Here is a 23,794-nt window from a genome sequence, read left to right on the forward strand (position 1 = left end):
CTTGCGCTGCAGTACGAGGGAACGAGAACAAGAAACAGGTGTCCCTGCTAGATGCAGGAGGAGGGTATACCTGGTCTCTTAAGTAGGGTTAGGGAGGGAGCGCATTGTGGGTCAGGCTGGAGGGGTGGTTTAGGTGGTCTGCCCGTCCCCTTGGAGGAGCTGAGCCCAGGGATCACGCACGGTGCCTCAGAAGTGGTGTTTGGGTTTTGGCCTTTTTGTATTTTATTATCATTTAGGGCTTTCCTGGTGGCTCAGGCAGTAAAGCATCTGCCTGCAATGCAGGAGACACGGCTTTGATCCCTGGGTTGGGAAGATTCCCTGGAGAAAGGAATGGCTACCCACTCATTTTCTTGCCTAAAAAATTCCATGGCCAGAGGAGCCTGGTGGGCTTGGGCTGCAGCAGGGGGTCATAAAGAGTCAGACAGGATTGAACAACTTTCACTTCCAGCCATTTGCCCCAAGTATGCATGCCTGCAGTTATTTTTAGTCTCTTAATAGTTTTTTTTTTTTTGTATTTTATGTTCCAGATGTTTGTCTGCGTGTAAGCACTACAGCAAAAGATCCCAGATCTTAGGTTTATTTAAATTTAAGTTTTTAATCAGAGTTGAAATCTGGCCAGGATGGCAGAGGCTGATGTTGCTGGATGAAGAGGGACCCCTATCAGTCGTGGGGTGGGGCTCCAGGGGCTCCTCGGAAAATCTGGCGGCCTTTTCCCATCTGGCCTGTGTATCCATGTGCTGAGTTCTGGCTGGAGTAAACCTGGGGCCTCTACCTCCCTGGTATTCCCAGGAGAGACTTTTATGAACCTTGCAATTCTTCCGCCCCAGTCCTGAGCTGAACCCCGCCGGGGGGTACCTATCTGGGCGCTGCCCTTGGAGGACACACTTTCTTTCTTTCCATGGAACGTGCTCGCCAAGTCTCCAGGCCCCTCCCCGCTCCTCACCTCCACCCCCGGGTTATTTTCTTTGGCTCTGGGAGATGGCCGTGGCCGAGTTGTTTCTGGAGGCCAGCGAGGCCTGCAGGATTCAGAGAAATGTCCTGCACACCGGGAAGGCATCGCTGGCTCCACCTCCTGCCCCGGGCTCTGGCTGCTCGAAGCTCCCCGCAGAGCAGGCTTTGTGCGCGGCTCCTCCCTGAGGGAGGCCAGGGCTGGCCGACTAGGCGGCTCTCCACGCCGCCTGAGAGCCTCCCACGGCCCCCAGAGTGCAGAGAGACGTGGCTGCTCTCAGCCCTGTGGAGGGTGAGGAGCCAACATGGGGGGAAGCCTTTGGCTTGTGAGGTGTTCGCGCCATCCTGTCCTCACAGCCCTGAGGAAGGCCTGCGTCCTCCTCCTCACTGTGTCCGTCCCCACCCCGCCTCAGCATCGCCTCTGGCCCCAGGCCCTTCTGGTCACTTAGGATGGCATCAACCTGTCTTCTACCCTGCTCACCCTCAAGAGCACAGCTCACTGCCCCTCTGAGGGAGGCCAGCCCTCCTCACCCCGACTCAGGAGTCCTCCTGTCACCTCCCTCCCCATTCCCCCAGGGGGGCGGGACCAGCTCTGCTTTGTTCAACCTGAGTCTGGTGGGCTGGGAGCTGGCCTAGCCCCCTGTGGGTGCTTGGGGAGTGAAATGACCAGCCTGGGGCCCGATAGCTATTGTCGGGCCTTCACAGGGAGGAAACTGAAGGCCTAGGATGTTAGGTGACTCTACTAAGGCCGCATGGCTGGTCAGTAACCATGGGGTCAGCAGCCGTGGGGGTTAGGCCCCCACTAACTCTTCCATCTTTGCACGCAGGAAGTTTGCATCATATTTGCCTCCCTCTTCTTGGTTGACAGGGATCAAACTGGACACACAGGCTAAACAATTTGGATGAAGGTATATACATAGAAGGGGCTTCCCAGGTGGTGCCATGGTCAAGAATCTGCCTGTCGATACAGGAGAAGCAAGAGATGCGGGTTTGATCCCCGGGGTGGGGAAGATCCCCTGGAGTAGGAAATGGCAACTCCCTCCAGTATTCTTGCCTGGAAAATTCCATGGACAGAGGAGCCTGGTGGGCTACAGTCCATGGAGTCTCAAAGAGTCAGACACAACTGAGTGACTGAGCATGCATGCACATATAAAAATATAATTAAATTAAAATATATGTACATAGTTTATATAAATACTTAGAGTACAATGCATGTATGTATATTTATATATTTTATGTTTCACAATATATTTATATATATAATACACATATGTAACCTAGGTTTGAAAAATCAGAGGAAGGATAGAGAGACTGATGATAACACTGTTTGAATGACACGAAGACCATTTTACTACTTGGAGGAAATGAACTCAGAGAAAATAAAAGACAGGGAATTCACCCAGAGAATATATTATCTTCAACAGGTTGTACTGTCTGGAAATGTAAAGTGTTTTCCTCAACATGTCTACCATTCACAAAATAATCTAGACTTTATAGAGAAACTGTGCCATGAGGCACTTCTGCTTATGTTTACAGTTGGGGACAGATGACATCCTATGTCTGGTAGACTTAATCCAAAGGTCCCCAGGCCATGGTTACACAGCAGGCTTGGCCAGCTCCTTTGAAGTTGAAACTAGGTCAGGACACCTGTTTAAAGGGTTAGCTGCACTGGGAAGAAGAATTATGGGGCTAAAGGGAGTTTTCAGCAATTCTGGGGTGATGTTCTCAGAGACGATGCTATAACCTGGGATGCATTCAAATTCAGAGAGAGGGCTTAAGCTTTTAGAGCTGGGCTAGTGCACTCCGATTGGAGAAGGCAATGGCAAGCCACTCCAGTACTCTTGCCTAGAAAATCCCATGGACAGAGGAGCCTGGTGGGCTACAGTCCATGGGGTCGCTACTAGTCGGACAAGACTGAGTGACTTCACTTTCACTTTTCACTTTCACACATTGGGAAAGGAAATGGCAACCCACTCCAGTGTTCTTGCCTGGAGAATCCCAGGGATGGCGGAGCCTGGTGGGCTGCCATCTACGGGGTCGCACAGAGTCGGACACGACTAAAGTGACTTAGCAGCAGCAACAGCAGCAGTGCACTCAGATGCCCACAGGGTCAGCAGGTGATGCCCACGCCTGAAAGTGGCCCCCGATGGGGACAGTGAGAATGGGCAAGTTCATAACCAAGTGGACAGTTGTGGCCCAGCTCTGCTAGTTGGCTGTTGCCAGGCAGGAAGTTAGGTCCTGTGTTGCCAGGTCCAGATTGTTATGTGAAATCTCACAATTTTTAAGTGCTGACTTATTTAGTCTTTAAAAACCACTCCGAGGGGCAGTTAAAACTCTTCCACAGGCTGGCTCCCTCCTGGTGATCACTTTTGAGGGAGAACTTGACAAGCTTCAGGACAGTTATCTCCTTCCAGACTATTGTTTAGAGTGGGCATGCTAAGGGTTTATTTATTTTTATTGAAGTATAGTTGATTTACAATGCTATGTTAATCTATGAAAGTGAGAGTGTTAGTTGCTCATTGTGTCCAACTCTTCCTGATCCCGTGGTCTATAACCTCTGTTCATGGAATTCTCCAGGCAAGAATACTGGAGTGGGTTGCCATTCCCTTCGCCAGGGGATCTTCCTGACCCAGGGATCGAACCCAGGTCTCCCTCATTGCAGGCAGATTCTTTACCATCAGCACTAGGGAAGCCCAAAGTGACTCAGTTTTGCATATATACACATTCTTTTAAAAATATTCTTTTCCATCTTGGTTTACCCCAGGAGATTGGACATAGTTCCTTGAGCATACAGGACCATCTTGTTGTTTATCCATTCTAAATGTAATGGTTTGGGGAGGGAGAGGGATGGACTGGGAACTTGGGGTTGGTAGAAGCAGAATTTTTATTTTTTATTTTTAGCTGAATAGTATTTTCTTCAAATTGAAATTTATCTGGAAAAAAGCAGTGCTGCTCTGCTGGGAGTTAAGGGGAAGGTACTAGATGGCTTCCCCTCCTTAACACCAGAAGGCTCCTTGAAAAATTACTGTTCTGGAGCTTGTTATTTGAATTCTCCCTTAAAGCTGAAAGTGTGTGTGATCTCACACTTAGGGGGCCTGCCTCCTAGAACTCGTTAGCAAAACGGGAATAATAGGATCTACCTCTCCATGCTGTTACAAAGATTAAGTGAATCAATGCATGCAAAGTGCTTGGAACAGGACAGGCGGAGAGAAAGTGCTCATTCACTACCATTAATGTTAAATATTAACATGTACTTATTCATATTGGGGTCACTCCATACCGCTATGTTAATTGCATTTCCTCCACTTGTTAGCTGTGCAATCCTAGTAAAGTTTCCTAACCTCTCTGGACCTCAGCTTCATTCATCTGTAAAACAGGAATACTAATAGTGTCTATCTTTTAGGAAGATTGCTGTGAAATGGAAGAGAAATGATGCATGGGCTAACAGAAACTTAGCCCAGTGATCTGGATGACAATTCAGATCAACAATTCCCTGTGTCACTTGTAATTAGTTATTATTTGGGGATGACATTTGTTCTCAGGGAAATGAAGCTGTCTCCACCAGGGCCTCAGTCTAACTGAGGGACACACAGAACAAAGGAACCCAAGGACTCAGTGAGAGGGAGGCAGACAGTCTGGGTCAGAGGAGACCTGAGTTAGCCAGCCTGGACTGTAATTAGCATGATTTATTAGCATCGGAAACTGGGAAAGTCTTTTGGCTGGAGCAGTACTGAAGAGGGCCAGTGAATGGACTAGGTAGCATAGGACACCGTCAATTGTGGTTTGTCACTGAAAGGAAGGACTTTTACGAGGAGGGACCTGAAATGATATATGGCTTTCAGGTTTCCCTCCAGAGTTGGTCTAGCCCCATCCAATAGTCTTTCTTGACTTTCCTTCTAAGCCTGTGGAGTGATTTAGACCATGAGATGGAAAAAAAAAAAGAACCTGGAGCAGTGTAAGAGACTGGTTGGGGAAGAGATGAGAAGGCTGGCTGGGTATCATCCAAAAGCCGAGGCCATGAGCATGTGGTTAGAAAGGAGAGAGAGCACCAGGCCCTAAGCGGTCCCAGGCCGCAGCTGCCCAAAGGCTCAGCCGTGTGCGGGAGAGGCTGGGGGCGGCCAATAGTGAGGCCTGTCCTTGGGAGTGTACTGGGGAGTAACCGCCGCCACGGGGCTCACCTTAGGCTTTCTGATGACTTTATATTTCATTATTTGGTTTTGATTTAGAAATTCCTAGACTCTCTTTGCCTCTGATATCAAACATCTCTACCTGCAATAGGAATCTTACTTAAGAAAAGCCCCCCTGGAACCCAGATACCTCTCTCTCTCTGAGTATCTGGATGTTAATACCCAAGATCAGCATTTTGTATCTTAAAAAAAATTTTTTTTTCCCGTCAAATAAAATCTTGTGTTTGCGCTCAGTCGCTTCAGTTGTATCTGACTGCTTGCAGCCCCGTAGACTGTAGCCTGCCAGGCTCCTCTGTCTATGGGATTTCCCAGGGCAAGAATACTGGAATGGGTTTCCATGCCCTTATCCAGGGGATCTTGCCAACACAGGGACTGAACCAGAGTCTGCTGCACCTTCTGCACTGCAGGTGGATTCTTTACTGCTGTGTCACCAGGGAAGCTGTAAAATCTCCTATAGCTAGCATATTTATTGAGCACTTAGTACGTGCCAGTTACTCTGCTACACTCTTGAGTTTTCTCATCCCATCCTCAATCATCCCATCCTAGATCATGTAGCCTATTTTACAAAGTCAATGAAGAAAGAAAGGCAGAGAACGGTGAAAGCCCTTCTGGAGGTCACACAACGAGTAAGTGGCCGAGCAAGGTGAAAAGTGAAAGTGAAAATCACTCAGTTGTGTCTGGCTCTTTGCGACCCTATGGACTATACAGTCCGTGGAATTCCCCAGGCCAGAATACTGGAGTGGGTAGCCGTTCCCTTCTTCAGGGGATCTTCCCATCCCAGAGATCGAACCCAGGTCTCCCACATTGCAGGCAGATTCTTTACCAGCTGAGCCACAAGGGAAGCCCCAAGGAGGAGGTTGTTTAGGTGTAACCCAGCTCCTGCAGCCAAGGCTTGGTAACCACTATACTGCACTGTCTTTGGAATCAAAGTGAGAGTTGGGGTGGAGAAGGGGACCTAAAGCTTGTCCGTCTCAGCTGTCACTCCACGTCCCCAAGGGACCTCCCAAGAACCCCTAGGACTGCCCCATTCTAGAAAGCTCTGCTGCGAAGTATAAGCAAGAGCCCAAAGCCAAGGTGTGCTGTACATTGGCCTGGCTACCTTGGCCATCAGGGGAGGGGGGTGTGGGTGTGTGGAGGGTCAGGATAGAGTTCCAGAAAGTAGGGGTGAGTCAGGTTATTCCATGACTTGTCAGATGCTTGGCTACTGGAACTCGACTGGAGAAATCATCTCTTAAAAACATCACCTGCTAGTGAAATACACACAGCTCCCCACTATCCACTTTGGATAAAATTTTCCAGTATCTGTAATTCTTTATTTTAAAAGAGCTAAAGGGAAGGTCAGGGTGAACTCATGACATTCTGGAGCATTTTGCAATCTGTGACCGTCCACTCGCCAGCCTGCAGGGCAGCCTCTAAGTGCTGGGTTTAAGAGAGGCCAGGTCCTGAGCTCTTAACACACGGAGTGTTCAGGTTTGGCTGCCTCTGCTAGAGCCATTTAAGAGGCAGTAAACAGCTGGTTTTCCCGACCATGTTGCTTATTCCTCCCTGCTCTTTTTGTTCGTAGACATCATTTATCCAGCAGGCATACCATTTCTCTCTCCTTTTCTCTCCTTTTTGTCTCAAAGTGTCTTAAGCTGCCAACAATTCTGATTGGATAGGTTGAGATGGAGACCTGTGTCGCTTTTGTTCAATATGAAAAGTGAGGTGAGGAGAGAGAAAACTGTTTTTCCATGTGGTGTCTTGGCTGCAGTGACGACCTACCAAGTGCCCAGCACTTTGCTAAACACATTACATGTGGAATCTCAGTCAATCCTCCCAACATCGGCAGGCAGATGCTATTTTAGCATAGGAAAACATATCTCAGAGATTTTAGGGAAACCTGGCCAAGGTCATGGGGCCGGTCAATGCCAGTACCAGCCCCGTGACCTTGGACCCAAACAGGAAGCTGCCATTTGGACAACCCTGACTTCAAGCTGGAAGAGGTGGGCAAGGACTTCGGAAGAGATGCCCACTAAGGTGGCAAGTTGGCAGAGCAGTGTCTGGAGAAGAACTTGGCTATCTCCTGATACATCCCTCTCAGAAGGTTTTTGCAGACACTCAGACCCATGTGTCACCTCCTGGGAGACAAAAAGACAGAAGGCCCTGCAGGGCATTCCTCCCACCAGTGGGACCCAGGAAGCCTGGTCCTCACTTGGGACTGTTTCACACACAAACTTGACCTTTATAAGCTTAGAAACACTCAGCTCCTTCTGAAATCCAGAGTGCGAGAGGGCAAGCCCCAAACCTGGCCCCTCCCTTGGTAATGGCTGGAAGCTGGCCCACTCTTGGTCATGCCTGGCTCCAAAGTCTGAGCTCTTGACAACTACAGAAGCTCCTGGAACACTGCATGGGGGAGGCACCCGAGGCTACCTTCTCCCATCCCACTCTGACAGGAAGAGGGGGCTCCCGGGATGGCAGGGTTGGGTTATGTGTGGGTGGGGCTGAGCTCCAGCATCACGGGACACACAGGGAAGAGATGAGGACTTGGAAACCTCTGTTTTCCTCCTTCAAATTTAGCTTCTTGACCAAAAACAGGGTGGGAGGGTAGAGAGAGATTGAATACATTTCTCATTGTCTTTTTGGGAACAAGGCGCTCTTTAGGCTTGAAGGAGAACTGTCCTGGGCAGCTGGATGAATCGGGTCCCCATGCCATGATCTGGGCCCTGGTAAGAGTGAACCATGTCACAGGCACATGTGTGTCACGTGCAGGGTTAGGGGAGGGTGTGGGATGGATCTGTGTAAACATATGTCTCAGGTCTGTCTGTGCAGCGCTGGTTTCTGGCCTGGAGGCAGGGACTCCTTGAGGGGGGTATTTCACAGTGTCCTCGAGACTCACCCTCTCCTGGAGGCCACCTGCTTTCTGACCCCGAGCGTGAGCCCCGCTGGGCCGGAACACACAAGGTCAAGGCTGGGTGGTGAGGCCTGGGGGCTGGATCGGTGCTTGCGTCACCCCCACCGCAGGGCGTGCACCTGCTGTGCTAGCAGTCAGCCAGGCCTGCCGCGATGTGCAGTCACCTGGCACCTAGGGACAGAGGCCCTCAGAGGGTTTCTGGGGCAAAGCTCAGCTGGCCTCGCTTTGGCTTATGCCCTGCACAAGGCCCGGTGCTTCCTTCTTAGGTGGAGAGAACTGGACTAGGAGAGGAGGAAGTGTGGGAAGGGCGGCCTGGGGGGACAATGAGGGGACCCCTGTGTACTGAGCACTTCCTTGGTTGCCAGGTTATATATTTCACAGTTTGGCTCTCTTGATCCTTATAGAACTCATCATCCCTGCTCTAGCAATAAGGAAATAAAAGTTCAGAGAATAGCTATAATATTAATACCGATAACCACAGCATTACATCATATATAAGATGACCATGTAGGATAGTTAAAGGCACAGAGCTCAAGTCAATGTGTATGAGACTTAGTTAACTGTTTGACCTTGGGTGGGTCACAAAAACCTCTCTGTGCCTCAATTTCTCCATCTATAAAATGGGAATAATAATTACTAATTTCTCTTAGGGTTTCTGTAAGGATGAAATGGGTGTTTGGCACAGGGTCTGGGGCACGGCTAGTAAGTATTTAAGCAAATGTTGGCTAAAGCCAGGATGCTCCAGCAATCACAGTGTACTTACTAGGCTTCGGCCTAAGGGTTTCTACTATTTTGTTTAAATATAATTGCTCCAGGAGATTGGTGTTATATCATTTTGACCCATTAGCAAAATAAGGCTCAGAGAGGTTAGTGGAGTTTCCCAAGGCCACAGAGCCAAGAAGAGGTTGCAGTGAGGATTCCAGGACTTTCTTCTGTGCAGAAGTGGCTCTTCCTCCTGCCCCAGCCTTGGCAACCCTCTGTCCTGAATGCTGGTGAGAGCTGGCCTTTTCAGGCCATCTTGGCCTTGCTACCCACTTGAGGCCAGTGCCACCTCCTGCCCCAGCCTGTCCCAGCTCAGCTGGGCTTCTCCAGTCATACACACCTGTCTGATGCTCAAAGGCAGGGTAATACTCTTCATTGCTGAACAGGTCAGTCCACGACATCAGGGGGTCGCAGAAGGACGTGTTGGGCAGGAAGGTGCTGTGTGTTACTGAGTCCAACATCACCCTGTAATAGCAGAAGAGGCTGTGAGGAGGCGGCAAGCCACACTGCAGGAGACCCCAGCAGGGCAACACTTGTTTTTGTTTTGACTGTATCACTGGCATAAGGGATCTTAGTTCCCTACCTGGGGATTGAACCCATGCCCCATGTAGTAGAAGCATAGAGTACTAACCACTGGACTCCCAGGGAAGTCCCTACACTTGGCTTTTAATTATGTCAGTCAACACAAACATGCAGCCTCCCAGGAGCCAGGCACTCCTCTAAGTGCCTTCCACGGTGACATTATTTAATTCTTGCCACATCCTGTGAGGTTTGTGTGTACATCCCCATTTTATAGATGAGAAAAACTGAGGCAGAGAAGTTGAGACAATTGCCCAGGTATCAAGGCCAGTAAGTGGCAAAGCTGGGATCTGAGGATGAAGGTTTTAATTGTGCAATAATGCCTCGTTCTTTACTTTTCCTGTTCTCTTTCACCTGGCCCGTGAACTCTGGGTTATAATGTCTAAATAATATACTTCTGAAAACAGGGAAAGAATTATTATAAGTGAATATGCCCACATACACTAATCCACAATTCTGAAATCTGAAAGCTCTGAAACTGAAAGTATATTTGTGTGTGTTTGGTGCCAACTTATTTCCCAGGAAAAACAATCCTGAATTGAGTATTATAAAACTTTTATATATAATTATATCTATACTTCTATATACGTATGTAAACTAAACCATACATTTATTGAACATATATAACTATAGTATGCCATACAGTTTTATACCTATAGCTATAGTTTCATTTGTTCTACTTGATGAATATTCATATGATACACCGCAGAAAATATTGATGCATTTAAGCAGTCCAAGCAGGCAGTATCTTGAGAGGAGTAATCTGTGCTTTTCAGTATACACGCTGGGTTGCTTTCTGATACTTGAAGAATTCTGAATTCTGCAGCACGTCCCACCCCAGGGTTTTGGATAAGAAAGTGGGGACTTGTCACCCCTGTGACACACTTGCTTCACTGAGTGCCCTGGGCTGAGCAGTTTATTATTTGTGGTGTCCCCAGAACAACCACTCTGAGTCAGGGTCTGGTAGGCGTTCTGTCTTATAGATGAGGGATGGGAGCTCTGAGATTCCAGATGACACACCCCATACCACCCAGGTGGCAGGTGATGGAGTTTGAGTGACAACTCAGCTTGGTCTATTTAAGAAGTCATGATCCTAGTTGCTGTGCACGTCAGCGAGTGGGAAGCTTCGGGAAAAGATGTCTGATTGAGGTTGGCGAGGGGATGGAAATGAAGGGGCAAGCATTCTCGCCCACACTAGTCTCCTCTTTCCAGTTTTCCTTTGTTGTTTTCCATATTCCCACAATGCAGAGAGAAAAAAAAGAATTCATTCTTGGTGAATTAGAAAAACCTGTTCACCCAAATTCTCTGATTATTATTGCAATAATATTGATGAGATACTTGGTTCTATCCCTTCAGCAAAGAGGACAGGGCAGCTCAAGATCACACAGCTGGGAAGTGGCAAAGCAAAGACTAGATTCCAGGTCTTGGGTTATTAAGTGCATGGAATTTTAAGATGGTGAAGAACTTATAAATCACCTAGTCCAGTGTTTGCCAAACTTTAGTTATTCGCCTGCCCCATGATAATTTATTTATTTAAAAAAATCACCTCCCTTATTGTTTAACATAACTGCATTTAGTTAAAAGGAAAACTTTATATCACTACTATAAATGGAAAGCCAGTATTCACTTAATATACATAAAAATAAAGACATAAGCATTGAAATAAAAATTAGTCATCCACGCATCACCTAGATCAGAGGGTCTAGGCACAACCTACAGGTATAGTCTAGTCCACCACCTGTTTTTGAATGGCTCACAGATTAAAATGATTTTACATTTTTAAATGGTTACATATTAAATGGTTATATAATATGTTCATAATGCACTTGATTTTGCCGTTAGGCCTGCAAATCCTGAAATATTAACTATCTGGTGCTTTAAGAAAATGTCTGCTACCCCTGACTGGATTTATATCACGTATCATGAGTGGTCTGGCATGTTGGAAATTACTGTCAGTCCAATCTTTTCCCACATCCAGACATTTTACAGTTATGAAAATTAAGGCCCAAGAAATCTGTGTAGCTTTGTCAAAGTCACACACCCTACAGTGTGGGGAATTAAGTCTTTTCCAATTTTCAGCCCATCTGCTTTCCTTTCTACAAACACTCACAGCCTCATCTGCTCACAGACCCATCCCAGGCTCACTACCAGGACAATCCGGATCTCGATCAGGGTCAGGGACTGTGATTCCAGAACAAGAGATCAATTCTTTGGGAATGTTTGCAAATCTGTCATGATCATCACTATCAGATATGCACGAGAACTCTGCTCCAGACAGAGAAATAACTGAATTCATATTCTCACGTGTAGGCACCTTCTCTGGGCATCAGTGGAAAGCTGCCAGACCTCACTAGGAAGTCTCCTTCCTGATGCCCGGAGAGGGTTAACGTGCCCAGCAGATTATCATGTTCCTGGATCTCCCCCTGGGAGCCGTATCAAACAGAGGTCAAGGCTGCCTGGGTCTGGACTCTGATTTTCCCACAGATTGACTGGTTTTATATCCCTGAGCAGGTTGGCTGGATGAGGAGGGATGGGGGTGGGAGGTTATGAGGGAGGAAGAGGCTTGGTGGGAGCCCAAAGCCTTTTCTGCTTTCTGGACTTGACCCCAGAAAAGTTCTCCTAAGTGACGGTTCAAGGTAAAAATACCCGCTACCCCTCTGGGTCGGAGGCTCAGAAAATCAGAGAAGAGGGTGGCAGACCTCTGACATGACCTTCACGGGTGGGCTTGGAGAAAGGAGAGGTGGCCTCCACATGGAGAACAGTTCCCAGGTCTCCGGTGTTAATTAGAAATCCTCCAGATATAGGATGCAACAGTAGGAACATGCTGCTTCGTCTCTGCCTGACAAAGCTCTCAAAAGTCATTCGGTAAATTGAATTTAATTGCAGAAAAATTAGGAATCTCTATGACCTGTACAATGTTTACCTCTTAGAAGGATTTCTTTTTTTTCTCTTTGCACCAGCCTACTCGCTGGCACTGTGATCTCTTCAGGGCTGTACTCGGTGATGTCTGTATCTGATTCCCTTTGGGGGTTCCTTCTATGGCAAATTATATCTATTAAGTTTTCTTAAAGGGCTGTTTCTGGTATACAACGTGCTGTTTTTCTTCTGTAATTATTTTTTGCTTTGTGGAAAAGTGTGTTTTATAAAAGGCAGCAGCTTTTCTTTTTTCTATTGCAGTGGGAGGAAGGGATATTGTTAACTCTTGGACTCTCCATAAAAGACCTTGTCCACTTAAGCAGCAGGCCCTAGGTGTGAAAGTTCAGGAATAATGGCTGCTTTGTATTCAGCAGCCCAGCTACTTAGGCCTTCTACAGTCCTTGCAATACCTGAACATTTTAGCTCTTCAGATTTCTTTAATGTAGGTGGAAGAGGGTGGTGGGCAACAACAGCTTTTGGGTTCCCTCTTCTCAGGGAGGACATTGAGGCCCAGTGATATATAGTTTTAGGCCTGAAGTTAGAATGTGTATTCCCACGGTGGGGACAGTGACCACAGAGGGAAAAAATTGGTAAAAAAAATTGGTCTGGAGGATCAAAAAAATCTTAGCTATCATTATCCTTTATGACTCTTCAAAGCCCACAGTACATAAATGATGAATGGTAAATCTGTGATATTAACATTTCATGGAGGGGGTAAGATGAAGAAACAATGGTCTAGGGGACTTCCCTGGTGGTTCAGTGATTAAGATTTCACCTCCCAATGCAGGGGAGAGTGGGTTCAATCCCTGGCTGGGGAGCTAAGACCCACATGTGGCCAAAAAACCAAAACATAAAACAGAAGCAATATTGCAACGAATTCAATAAAGACTTTTAAAAATTCTCCACCTTAAAAAATTCTTGAAAAAAAAAAGAGAAATGATTGAAAAAGGGGGTGATAATGGAAAAAAAAAAGGTTGAGAAGCATTGGGTTAGACTTAGAGTCAGCAGCAGGACAAGTAGGGGAAGCCTAGGGAGGGTCCTAGGCCTGCTGTTGTAACCCCACATTTTTGTTTTTTAAGAGGCAGGCTGACTTGTCCTCACAGAAGGAGCATTGTCATGATTCTGCCTCTTGCTTTTCTCGGAGCCTCAATACTTCATCGGCGGCATGAACACAACACTGAGATGGACTCTAACACATACCCTAGCTGCGTGATTGTCTTCAGGAACCCACCCAATTTGGCTGACACAGCCACACACATGCACATATGATGGCTATAGCTGGATATTGCGGTCAAGTACTCTCACCAAATTGGAGTACAATTCAATCATACAGAGACGAAACTTACAGCTCTAAAAAATTCCCCTGATTTTCTCTTCTTTTCCTCCCATACCCACTTTCAGCTGTTACCTCTAGACATTCTTTGCCTGGGTTAGCCAGACCCCTTAAGTATTCTGAACCCTCACTCATTGCCCATCTACAGACCCGTGGTGATGGAAGTGTCTCCCCAAAGCACAGTCAGTATTTTAGCTGCCTAGTAGGTAGGAAAGAATCAAGCACTTTCAGCACAAGAGGGGAGAATCAAATGGGTTCTCTTCTGTGCTCGAGAAAGGCTGGCTGGACCTTTGGGAATGGCATGGACGCTCAGGTCCCTGGTGCCTCCAGGGGCTTCCTAGCCCTTCTGAGAGTTTGGCTCACTCACCAAGGGTGCATTGGGAGGGTCCACGCAGTCAGAGAGACAGGCCTGTGGGCTTCTCGCCCTCACACGAGTCAGAGGGGGCAGTCACAGGTGTGGTGTCCATGGCACCTCTGTTCAGCCTTCCAGAGAGAGTGGAAGGCGCAAACCACCCAGCCTTGGCCAGTCTGCCAGACGAGGAAAATTCCTTCCTGACCCTGGCAGAGATCATCAACTTCACTCCGGGCATGTGACCAATAATTCACCCAATTAAGCACCTACACATTGGCTGTTTATGCACCAAAGCATCACTGCACAGAATGGACTGTGAAGGTGTAAACCATGGAAAAGGGAGCTCAGGAGGGCCTTCCCTGATCCCACCATCGGGGCCATCTTGCTGGGAAGAATAATGCTTTTCCTCCTCTAAAGTCCCAGTGATACCCAATGCCCACCAGGTCCCGAGCCCTACAGACAAGGCAGGGTCCACTTCCTACCTTTTGGACCTCCCTCAGCAGAGACACATGGAGGAAAACCCATTGGTTGAACTATTTCAGTGCTTTCTGCTAAAGGATTGTGGGTTGGGTGCTTGAGTGTTTGCTCTTCTGGGAAAAACCAGAGCAGCTATGAGACTGCTTTGCTGATATCTTGCCAAGTGATTCCTCATCTTCCTTTGGCTTGTATCAGAAGTTTGCTAGTTTGTTCGTTTTTTAGTTGTTTTTCTAGAGGTGCTGCAAAGACTCCTAGGAGTTGTGCTGAATAGTTTACCATGAGCTCCCATGCAAGGCTCACTGGGTTTGGGTTAAACCATGTGTGTGTGCTCAGTCGCTTCAGTCGTGTCCAAACTCTGCCATGCTCTGTACTGGAGCCTGCCAAGCTTCTCTGTCTATGAGATTCTCCAGGCAAGAATACTGCAGTGGGCTTCCATGCCCTGCTCCAGGGGATCTTCCCAACTTGGGGATGGAACCTGCATCTTCTGCAGCTCCTGCGTTGCAGGTGGATTCTTTACCCACTGAGCTACCTGGGAAGCTGGATTAAATCCATTGGGATTTAAATCCTACCTCTGCCACCCACAAAGAAAGGGATGTGGGACACATTTCTTACTACTCAGCCTGCTGAAATTTTATTTTTTATTCTTTATTTTTGTTTCATATAAGGTGTATTGTGTCAAAATCCATGACCCTCTTTGAGCTCATCTCTCAAATAGAGATTTTAACATACAATACTCAGGATAACCCAAGGATTTAATAAAATTAGGTAATATATGTAGATTAGTGGGCATAACATGTATGTCCATTACTGTCCCAGCAGGGGATGGAGGAATCAATTGTCATCAGTATTCTAAAAGGTTGCTACTTGGGTGACTTCTGAGAAAAGCAGACAACCAATCTGTGAAAGGATTGAACCCAGGTCTCCCACATTGCAGGCGGATGCTTTACCATCTGAGCCACCAGGAAGCCCATTCTAAAAGGTTGCTACTTAGGTGACTTCTGAGAAAAGCAGACAACCAATCTGTGAAAACTCTTACCAAGAACACCTTGAATCACCAAAACACCCTCTCACAGAGGACACGAGGACAAAAGAATTAAGCTTTCACTCAGAAGGGCAAACAACCTCTTCCCCTGTCTCCCTGAATCACTTTACCTTGCTAGGCTTCAGTTTCCTCCTCTGTAAAGATAATTAGGGATCATCGTCCCTAATGATCTCTGACAGCCTTTCCAGTTTGTAAAATTCTCAGCACATCAGAATGAATGTGGGTCCTCAGCTCCCGCGGGAGAAGGGAGCATGTGCTACACCAGTCTGCCAGCAGGGGGCGAAGGCTCAAGAACCTCACATGGTGCAGAGTTTTAGAACAGGTCTGAGAATACAGTGGAAAAACCCTAACCATTGCTTTTCTGGAAGCATTCTATACTGAGGAGGTTTGAGAGTGCAGAACGGCTTTCCTTTAAGCTATTATGTTTGGACAGCCTCCTGAAAAATTCCCCAAACTGTAATAAGGCAACTATTTTTTTTTTTTTCTGTTTTAAGGGGGTTCGCCATAAGCAGGCCAATGGGAAAAGGAGGCACTCAGGCAGGAGGAGGTGGGCTTTTCTTGAAGCTGAATATTTTTTGGTGTAAAATCCAGCTTCCCTTCCTCAGGTTAGCTTGAAGAAGGGTAGAGAATGGCGTGCCCGTACACATTCTCTCTCAGTGAGTTCCCCTTGGTTTAATCAAGTGACCCAGAGAGGGCAGGGGCTGCCATGAAGGAGTTGGGTGGCTACACAGCCTGAGGAAGCAAAAACGTTTCTCTCAGGCCAGCAGTTAAATCCCAGTCAAACAGCTCCGGGGAGGTACTGTGGCTGATGGACGTGGCAGGAGGCCTGGCCATCTGGAGCTGGGGACAGACCCACAGACCCGGGCCCCCCACCAGAGCCACCAAGCCCTGACGCCCCTTACGATTTATCCAAAAGAGCAAAGAAAAGGTGCTTACGTGAGGACGGCAGTGCTGGGTCCAAAGGGGAGGTTTTCAAGGCAAGAGAAGGCAGGCACTCCCAGCACCGGTGTACGGTGAAAATAAAGGCACCTGTAGCCTTGTGATATAAGTAACACCTACAGACAGGTCCGTTTGGTTTTTCAGGTTTATGCACAACCCCTTTGATGACGGTGACATACAGTGTGACACGGCTCCTTGGAGGGGGAACGGTTCTCACACACAGAAAGTTTACCTTTATCCTGCTTTTGTGCCCAGCTCACCCCCCACCCCTGTTCCCCCACTCCCCACCCGGGGAGTCAGTAAACAAACAGAATTCTCGCCTCTGGGAGCTTTGCTGAATCCTGCGTTTGCTGGGAACTCTCCTTTGGGCAAGCTGGAGGGGAAACAGGAATCTAGCCACGGTACCCATCTATGCAGCCCTCCCCCCCTCCCAGCAGTAAGGTGGAAGGGTAGGATAGGGCAGTGGTTAAGAACAGACTCTTCAGCTAGATGATTTTTTTTTTTTTTTTGCAGTTAGATGACTGAATTCAAATCTAGGTGCAACATTTTCTAGTTGTGTCACTTTGAACCACTTAACTAGTTAGCTAATAACTTTAGTCGCTCTAATGCAAATAACAGGACCTACCCTCATATGAGGTTTTGTGAGTGAAGGACTGTGTGAGCTCTTTGTTTTGTTCTGATTATAGTGTTTTCTTTGACAGAGCACATTAATCAGAAAGCCCTTCTCCACCATTTCCTCTAAACTCATGCCTTCCTAGCAGATTGAAGGGAACAGCCAGTTTGTAGAACCAATGTTGGGGCCTAGTTTCTACTTTTTCACCCAAAGCATAACCAGCCATCGGATACATTAACTTACTCAACTTCTAACCTCTTGGGGCATAAGGTGCCATGTGGTGGTTTTCTCTCTTACCTTCCACTTTATAGATGGAGAAAAGAAGAGGTGTAGGGGCTCAATCAGGTGACCACAGCTACGAGGCTGGGGTCTGACTTGGATGCCAGCTCTCAGGTGTCTTTGTGAGAATTACCTGCATCCCGATAAGAGCAGAAACTGGACCCAACTTAGGCTAAAAACAGAAGTCCCTGGTCACCTGCAGGACAGCACTGACGGCCCCCTGCCTTTTTGCCCTGTGCTTCCAGCTCTCCTGGGCAGCCAAGACCTATGTCCAAACTGCAGACTCTAAGCTTTAGAGTGAAAGCAGGGACTGGTTTGTTAGGTTTTCTTGGGAACACCAGGCACGGGTGCAAACACAGAGACAAACACACATACAGTCTGGGGAAACAAAAGGCAGTTCATTAGAGGACTCAAGTGTCATCATGGAAACATTGTTGAAGGAAGATAAGAGGATTGCTGAGGATTCTGACTTGCTGTGTAACCTCAGGCAAGTCAGGTAGCTTCTCTGGGCTTCATATCCCCTGATGGTAAAAGGAGGAGGCTGGGTTAGAATAGCAATTTTCAAACTGTGCTCTGAGGAACCCTGGGGTTCCTTGGAGCTCTCATAAGAGCTGCTGGGGGTGGGGGGTGGGTGAGAGAATGGGATCAGAGTGGGTTAGGCTCCAGGCGGCTCCTCCCTGATTCAGTAAGAGCATCTCGGCTTTTATATCAATCTTCAGGATAAGATTTCTCTTGAACAAAAGAATCCTCACTTGAAAAGGGTTTGCAGAGAATGGGATTAGGTGGTCATTGAGATTCCTTTAAGCTTTAAAATTCTGTGATTTGCCTCTTTCTGCCCTGTGTCTAGGGGATCTGGTTGGTCATACACACTGTTTCCCACTGTTGGGTACTTTCCCATCTTGTCACTAGTCTCAGAAAGTCTTCTTATGTTTATATCTGCACACATATGTTCTTCTTAGTGGAGAGAGTTTCATGGGAAATGTCATATGATGATATTGTTTTTAGAAAAGAGTCTTTGGAGAAGTTACATTTGTTTCTGTGCTGTCTTGGCTCAGCTATTTCAGAGTGAAAAGTTTCTGGCAGTAAACGTGTATGACAGCAAACTGTTTGTCTCCTGGCCCTGAGTGTGTAACACAGCATATCTGGGCGCCAGTGTGGGAAATTACAGGCTTCTGGGCTAGTGAATAAAAGGGGTGATTAAGATAAAACCAAAATAAAAGAGGAATTTGACTCTAATTAAATCTAACTATCACATTGAACCTAAATTTGATTGGAGTGGAGATCTTGAATGATATCAAACACTAAGCTCATAAAACCTATATTTGAATGTCAGAGGAGGACCCAAGGAATGAGGCGTTTTAGACTTTCCAGCCCATCGTCCCTCTGCTGTCTCAACACCATAGCTATACAGGTAGCATGAATTAGGCTTACAAGAGCCACAGAGGGACTAAGCCTGAATTCTATTTTTTTAAAAGATTTTTTGATGTGGATCATTTTTAAAGTTTTTTTTTTTTAATTGAAATTGCTATAATATTGCTTCTGTTTTATGTTTTGGAGTTTTGGCCATGAGGCATGTGGAATTTTAGTTCCTTGGTCAGGGATTGAACCCATGCCTCCTGCATTGGAAGGTGAAGTCTTAACCACTGGACCACCAGCGAAATTCCTAAACCCAGATTCTGCAGAGAGACTTTATAGGTTTAAATCTTGACTTTGCCATTTTCTGGCTGAGTGAGTCTGGGAAACTTCCTTAAATTCCTTATATTCGAGTTCCCTCATGTGTAAAGTGGTGGGAAAAGAATGCATCCCTTGTAGGGTGTTGGGTGAATTAAATGAATTAAAAGCTGAGAAGAGGTGAGAGCCCTAGAATGAGCTCTGTTATCTACGAGCTGTGTGTGCGTGTGTTCAGTCGTGTCTGACTCTTTGCCACCCTAAGGACTGTAGCCCACTAGGCTCCTCTCTGTCCAAGGGATTCTCCAGGCAGGAATACTGGAGTGGGTTGCCATGCTCTCCTCCAGTGGATCTTCACGACCCATGGATAGAATTCATGTCTCCTGTGTCTCCTGCATTGCAGGCACTCTTTACCTCTGAGCCACCACGGAAGACCCTATCTACATGCTGGCCTGTTACATTTGTTAAAGTAATAAAACAAAGAGGCTGTTTGGCTGTGGTGCCTTTAATGCCCGGTTAGCCTACACAAGCAAACTGATTTGTTTGAGAGTTCAATCAGCCAAAGTTGATTGTAAATGCACTCAGGTCCGAGAAAAGTAAATTCAAAACCACCGATCACAGACAACCAACTAGGATTTCCCAGATAAAGCAATTGCTTAAGCTAAAGCCAATCAAATAATTTCCTTGCTTTCTTCCATGTCTGCACTATGAAAGCCATTCCCGGGACTTCCCTGGCAGTCCAGTGGTTAAAACAGGGTGCTTCCACTGCAGGGGGCACAGGTTGGATTCCTGGTCGGGGAACTAAGATCCCTCATGCCACATGGTGTGACCAGAAAATAGAAGAAAAAAAAAGTCACTCCCCTGGCTCTTGTTGATGAGTGCTCCTAAACTCCTAATCACTTGCAGTTTGGTGATGCTGGATTGGAATTGATGTTTGCTCAAATAGACACTTGATAACTTTAATGTGCCTTATCTTTTAATACATTCACTACTGTAAATTCTCATAACTCTCTGATGAGGATGCTACTTATTATCCCCATTTTACAGATAAAGGAACGGAGGCATAGAGAAGTGAAGTAACTTGCCCACGGTCACGCAGCTAGTAAGACGCAGAGCAGTATTTTCTGCCTCCAGAGCCCATCCTCTTAACCAGCATGCTAACTGGTCCCTGGGCGCTTCTGGGGTGGTTGAGGGAGGACAGGAGGAGGGAATCTACCACATGCCAAGAATTGTTCTAGAACCGCTCACCTGTTGTCCTGTGGTTATTTTTCACTGTAATCCTGGGAAGTAGCTATGACTACCTTCTTTTAAAGGATGAAGAATCAGAGTTGCCAGGCTTGTTGGGTGTCACCCAGCTGGGCAGTGGCCAAGCCTGGGTTGAACTCAAGGCTGCCCACGGTTAAAACCACAGTGTAGACACGAGAGTTCAAGTTGGACTCGGTGGGGGGGGGTCTGGTCTCAGAGGGGGTCCTTCCCTCTTGGTTGGTTTAAGATCCCTGAGTCTCATGACTGTTGCACGCACAGTCTGTCTCTCAGAGTAGAACAGAAATTCTGTTACCTCCTTGATTCTCTGGTGTCTAGAATGGTTCTTGGGACAAAGAAGACCCTCATCACATACCTGTATCATGGGAGTGAATTAAAAGGCAAGCCTCCTGACATAAGGCTGCAGGTTCCTACCCAGTTCCTTTCACTAGATGTAATGGGTTCCCTTCTTCTCCGAGACCCTGACTCTGGTTAACCTGAGCCAGCATTTCTTTAGCCATTTTTCTCTCCCTCAATCTGTCACCCTCATCACCCAAGGGGCAGCACGGGCTGAAAACAAAAGTGAGTTAAAAAATACATTTAGGTAAATTCAGAGATGAGGCCATTAGCAGGAACAGATTTTCAGGGTGAAGATAAAATATATGAGCTATGGATTAGGATCTCTGTCTCCATTATCTTAAAACCATTTTTTTTTTTAGAAAAGAATCTGTTGGAGAAATTACATTTTCTATGCTCTATTGGCTTAAATGTTTAAGAATGAAAAGTTTTGTTTGTGGATGTATGATAACAAGCTCCTGGCACCTGCCACCTGGGAACCATGAGATGAGGCCTCAGACTGCAAGGCTTCAGTTTCCTCATCTGCATACCTACTCTGATTCCTGGTACACATTAAGTTCTCACCGAATGGTGACGCCTATGGTCTATGGAGAGAAATGTAGATGTTGATTGAGATCACCCACCTTTGAGGATTACCACACCAAGTAGGATAATGTTGCCCTTCTGCAGTGAATAATCACAATCGCTACCATTTATCTGGCATTTACTAGTTGCCAGACATTGCCTAGGCATGCTCCATGTATTAAATCATTTAATATTTGCATCACTCCTGTGAGGAAGATACCATTATTATTATCTAAAATTTACTAATGAGGAAACAGGCATAGAAAGTTCAAGGGACTTGACAAATATCACACAGCTGGTAGAACATGAAGCAGGATTTGAGTCTAGGTATGTGGGAGAATCCCAAGAAGAGCCTGGTGGGCTACATACAGTCCATGGGGTCAGAAAGAGTCGGTCACAACTGAGTGACTTACCATGCACACACAGATGGCACTAGAGTCACAAGCTTCCCCATTAGGCTATCATTTGGTACCTCTGGAGGAGGCAGAATCTAAGTTGTGGAGACACAATTTTTTTTTTGTGGCTGTGCTGGGTCTTTACTGTGGTTTCTCTTGTTGCAGTACGCAGGCTTAGTTGCCCTGCAGTGTGTAGGATCTTAGTTGCCCTGCAGCGTGTGGGATCTTAGTTTCCTGACCAGTGATCGAACCTGCATCCTCTGCATTGGAAGGAGGACTGTTAACCACTGGACCACCAGGGAAGTCCTGATATCAATTTCTTAGGCATCTCAGGTTGCTGGGCTCAAAATCAAGGATAAGGATTATGGACCTATTATCCACGGAAACACCCAGGATGGACTTAAGCACAAATAGGTGCTGAAGCGACTCTTGTTGCTGGTTCTGCATTTGCTTTATTTCCTCTTTGGGCGTCTTCCCCCAGTCTCCTATATCCAGCTCATCCTTTAGCTATTCACGCTGTCCGTTCTCCTGGCCAAGAACCCCAACTCAGCAGAGAACAGCAGTGAGGTAGCTCCCTTGATAATCCTTCCATGGCTGTGAGCTTTGTGTGATTTCCATCACAGAAGGCATCGTGGAGGTTAAACAATAGCAAAGACAATGGCTGGCTGAAGCATAATGAAAATGAGGTTAGGTATACTGATTTTGTCATTTTAAGGTTGAATTATGGTAACGTTTATGAAACAGCAGACACAGTTGCATGACTGTAGTTTTGCTCTCCTCTCTCTCTGTAGAGATACTGGAGCGTGCTGAGTCGCTTTAGTCATGTCCGACCCTGTTCAACCCCATGGACTGTAGCCTGCCAGGCTCCTCTGTCCATGAGATTCTCCAGGCAAGAATACTGGAGTGGGTTGCCATGCCTTCCTCCCGGGGATGTTTCTGACCCAGGGATTGATCCTGCATCTCTTACCTCTCCTGCATTGGCAGGCAAGTTCTTTACTGCTAGTGCCACCTATGGAGAAGGCAATGGCAACCCACTCCAGTGCTCTTGCCTGGAAAATCCCACGGACAGAGGAGCCTGGTAGGCTGCAGTCCATGGGGTCGCGAAGAGTCGGACACAACTGAAGTGACTTAGCAGCAGCAGTGCCATCTAGCTCGGTGCTATGTTTTAGGTGAGCCCAGTTGAATCTGAAGTCATAATGGCTATACATTGAATGCATCCGACAGACCCAGCTAAGGGAAGCTTTCTCAAAGGAAGAATTCTTAAAGGGTATTTCTTTTGCTGTTTTCCTACCAGACATCAGTACCCTGGTGGGCATGAGCTTGCTTCCTAAGAGAATTGCTGGGGGCGACAATTCAAAGAATGGACGCCATTGACTCCTGTGGCCAGTTCATGATGTTGGTTGGAGGATGGTGTGGTGCTGCCATTGACTACTAGTGTTGAATGGACCAGTCCCTTCAGCTATGGCTCATTCACTTCGTTAATTCAGGAACCACATTAATGACAGGCTGTCATTCGATGATCCGTCAGTCAATCATTGAAGACTTAATCTTCCTACAGGTGAACTGACGCTGGCTAAATTTATCTGAACTTCAGTTTCCTCATCCGTCGGTAGGAATGACCACACATGTAGTTTGATATTGCGTGTCTTCACACTGATATCCATGTCTCTGCACTGAACTCTTCTGTCAGTTGTCATCAAAAGCGTGTCTATGGTCAAGGGACTGGGGCCGATGGTGGCTATGAGAGGCTGGCGTGAGGGGGGATGCTAGGGGAAATCTGTCGTGGATCCACGTAGATCTACTCTTATTAGTCAAGCAAATCTTATTTCTAAGATGCTGTTGATTATAATAGACAACACTGATTTAGGTAAACTTTGTGGGCAGAAAACATTATATTAAATGTATAGGTAAATGGTAAAGCTTATCCTGATTTCAGAAATGTTAAAATGTGAACTTGGTAAATATAGTAATTAAAAAATATATAATAGGCCCATATTTTCCGGAATATTAAAAAAAAAAAGCAAGATCTAATTGCATCCTTCAAGCAACAAACACTTTAGCAGAGAATTCAAAAAGAGACATTTAGAGTGAGTATAGAAGTACAAGTCTAATTTTGAGTTAGGGACTGTAGGACTTCAGGGAGGAGGAGGTCAATAAGGACTGAAACAGTCAGAAACCGCTTCTTGTGGGATATGGCATGTGAGTTGGGTTATGAAAAATTGGAATGACTTGCTAAAAATGGTTGCTCATT

At 46.6% G+C, this 23,794-nt stretch overlaps 1 protein-coding gene across 3 annotated transcripts in view; it reads right to left on the reverse strand.

Annotated features, from left to right (window-relative positions):
- The window catches only part of ELF5 (E74 like ETS transcription factor 5), a 47,757-nt gene that overhangs the window by 16,712 nt on the left and 7,251 nt on the right, over positions 1 to 23,794 (reverse strand). The window contains exons 1-2 of one of the 3 annotated variants that reach the window (XM_055423824.2): positions 16,423 to 16,541; positions 9,128 to 9,252 (exon numbers count right to left, since the gene is read on the reverse strand). In XM_055423824.2, coding sequence (XP_055279799.1) covers positions 9,128 to 9,248 — 121 coding nt within the window. In that variant the 5' untranslated portion in view covers positions 9,249 to 9,252; positions 16,423 to 16,541. Of the gene's footprint in view, positions 1 to 9,127; positions 9,253 to 13,982; positions 14,134 to 16,422; positions 16,542 to 23,794 lie in introns of those variants that run through there. The other 2 variants (XM_055423823.2, XM_055423822.2) reach the window with 2 other exon arrangements.

The sequence above is a fragment of the Moschus berezovskii genome, chromosome 14, assembly GCF_049115385.1.
Source record: "Moschus berezovskii isolate FMDL1 chromosome 14, NW_MosBer_1.0, whole genome shotgun sequence".
NCBI lineage: Eukaryota > Metazoa > Chordata > Mammalia > Artiodactyla > Moschidae > Moschus > Moschus berezovskii.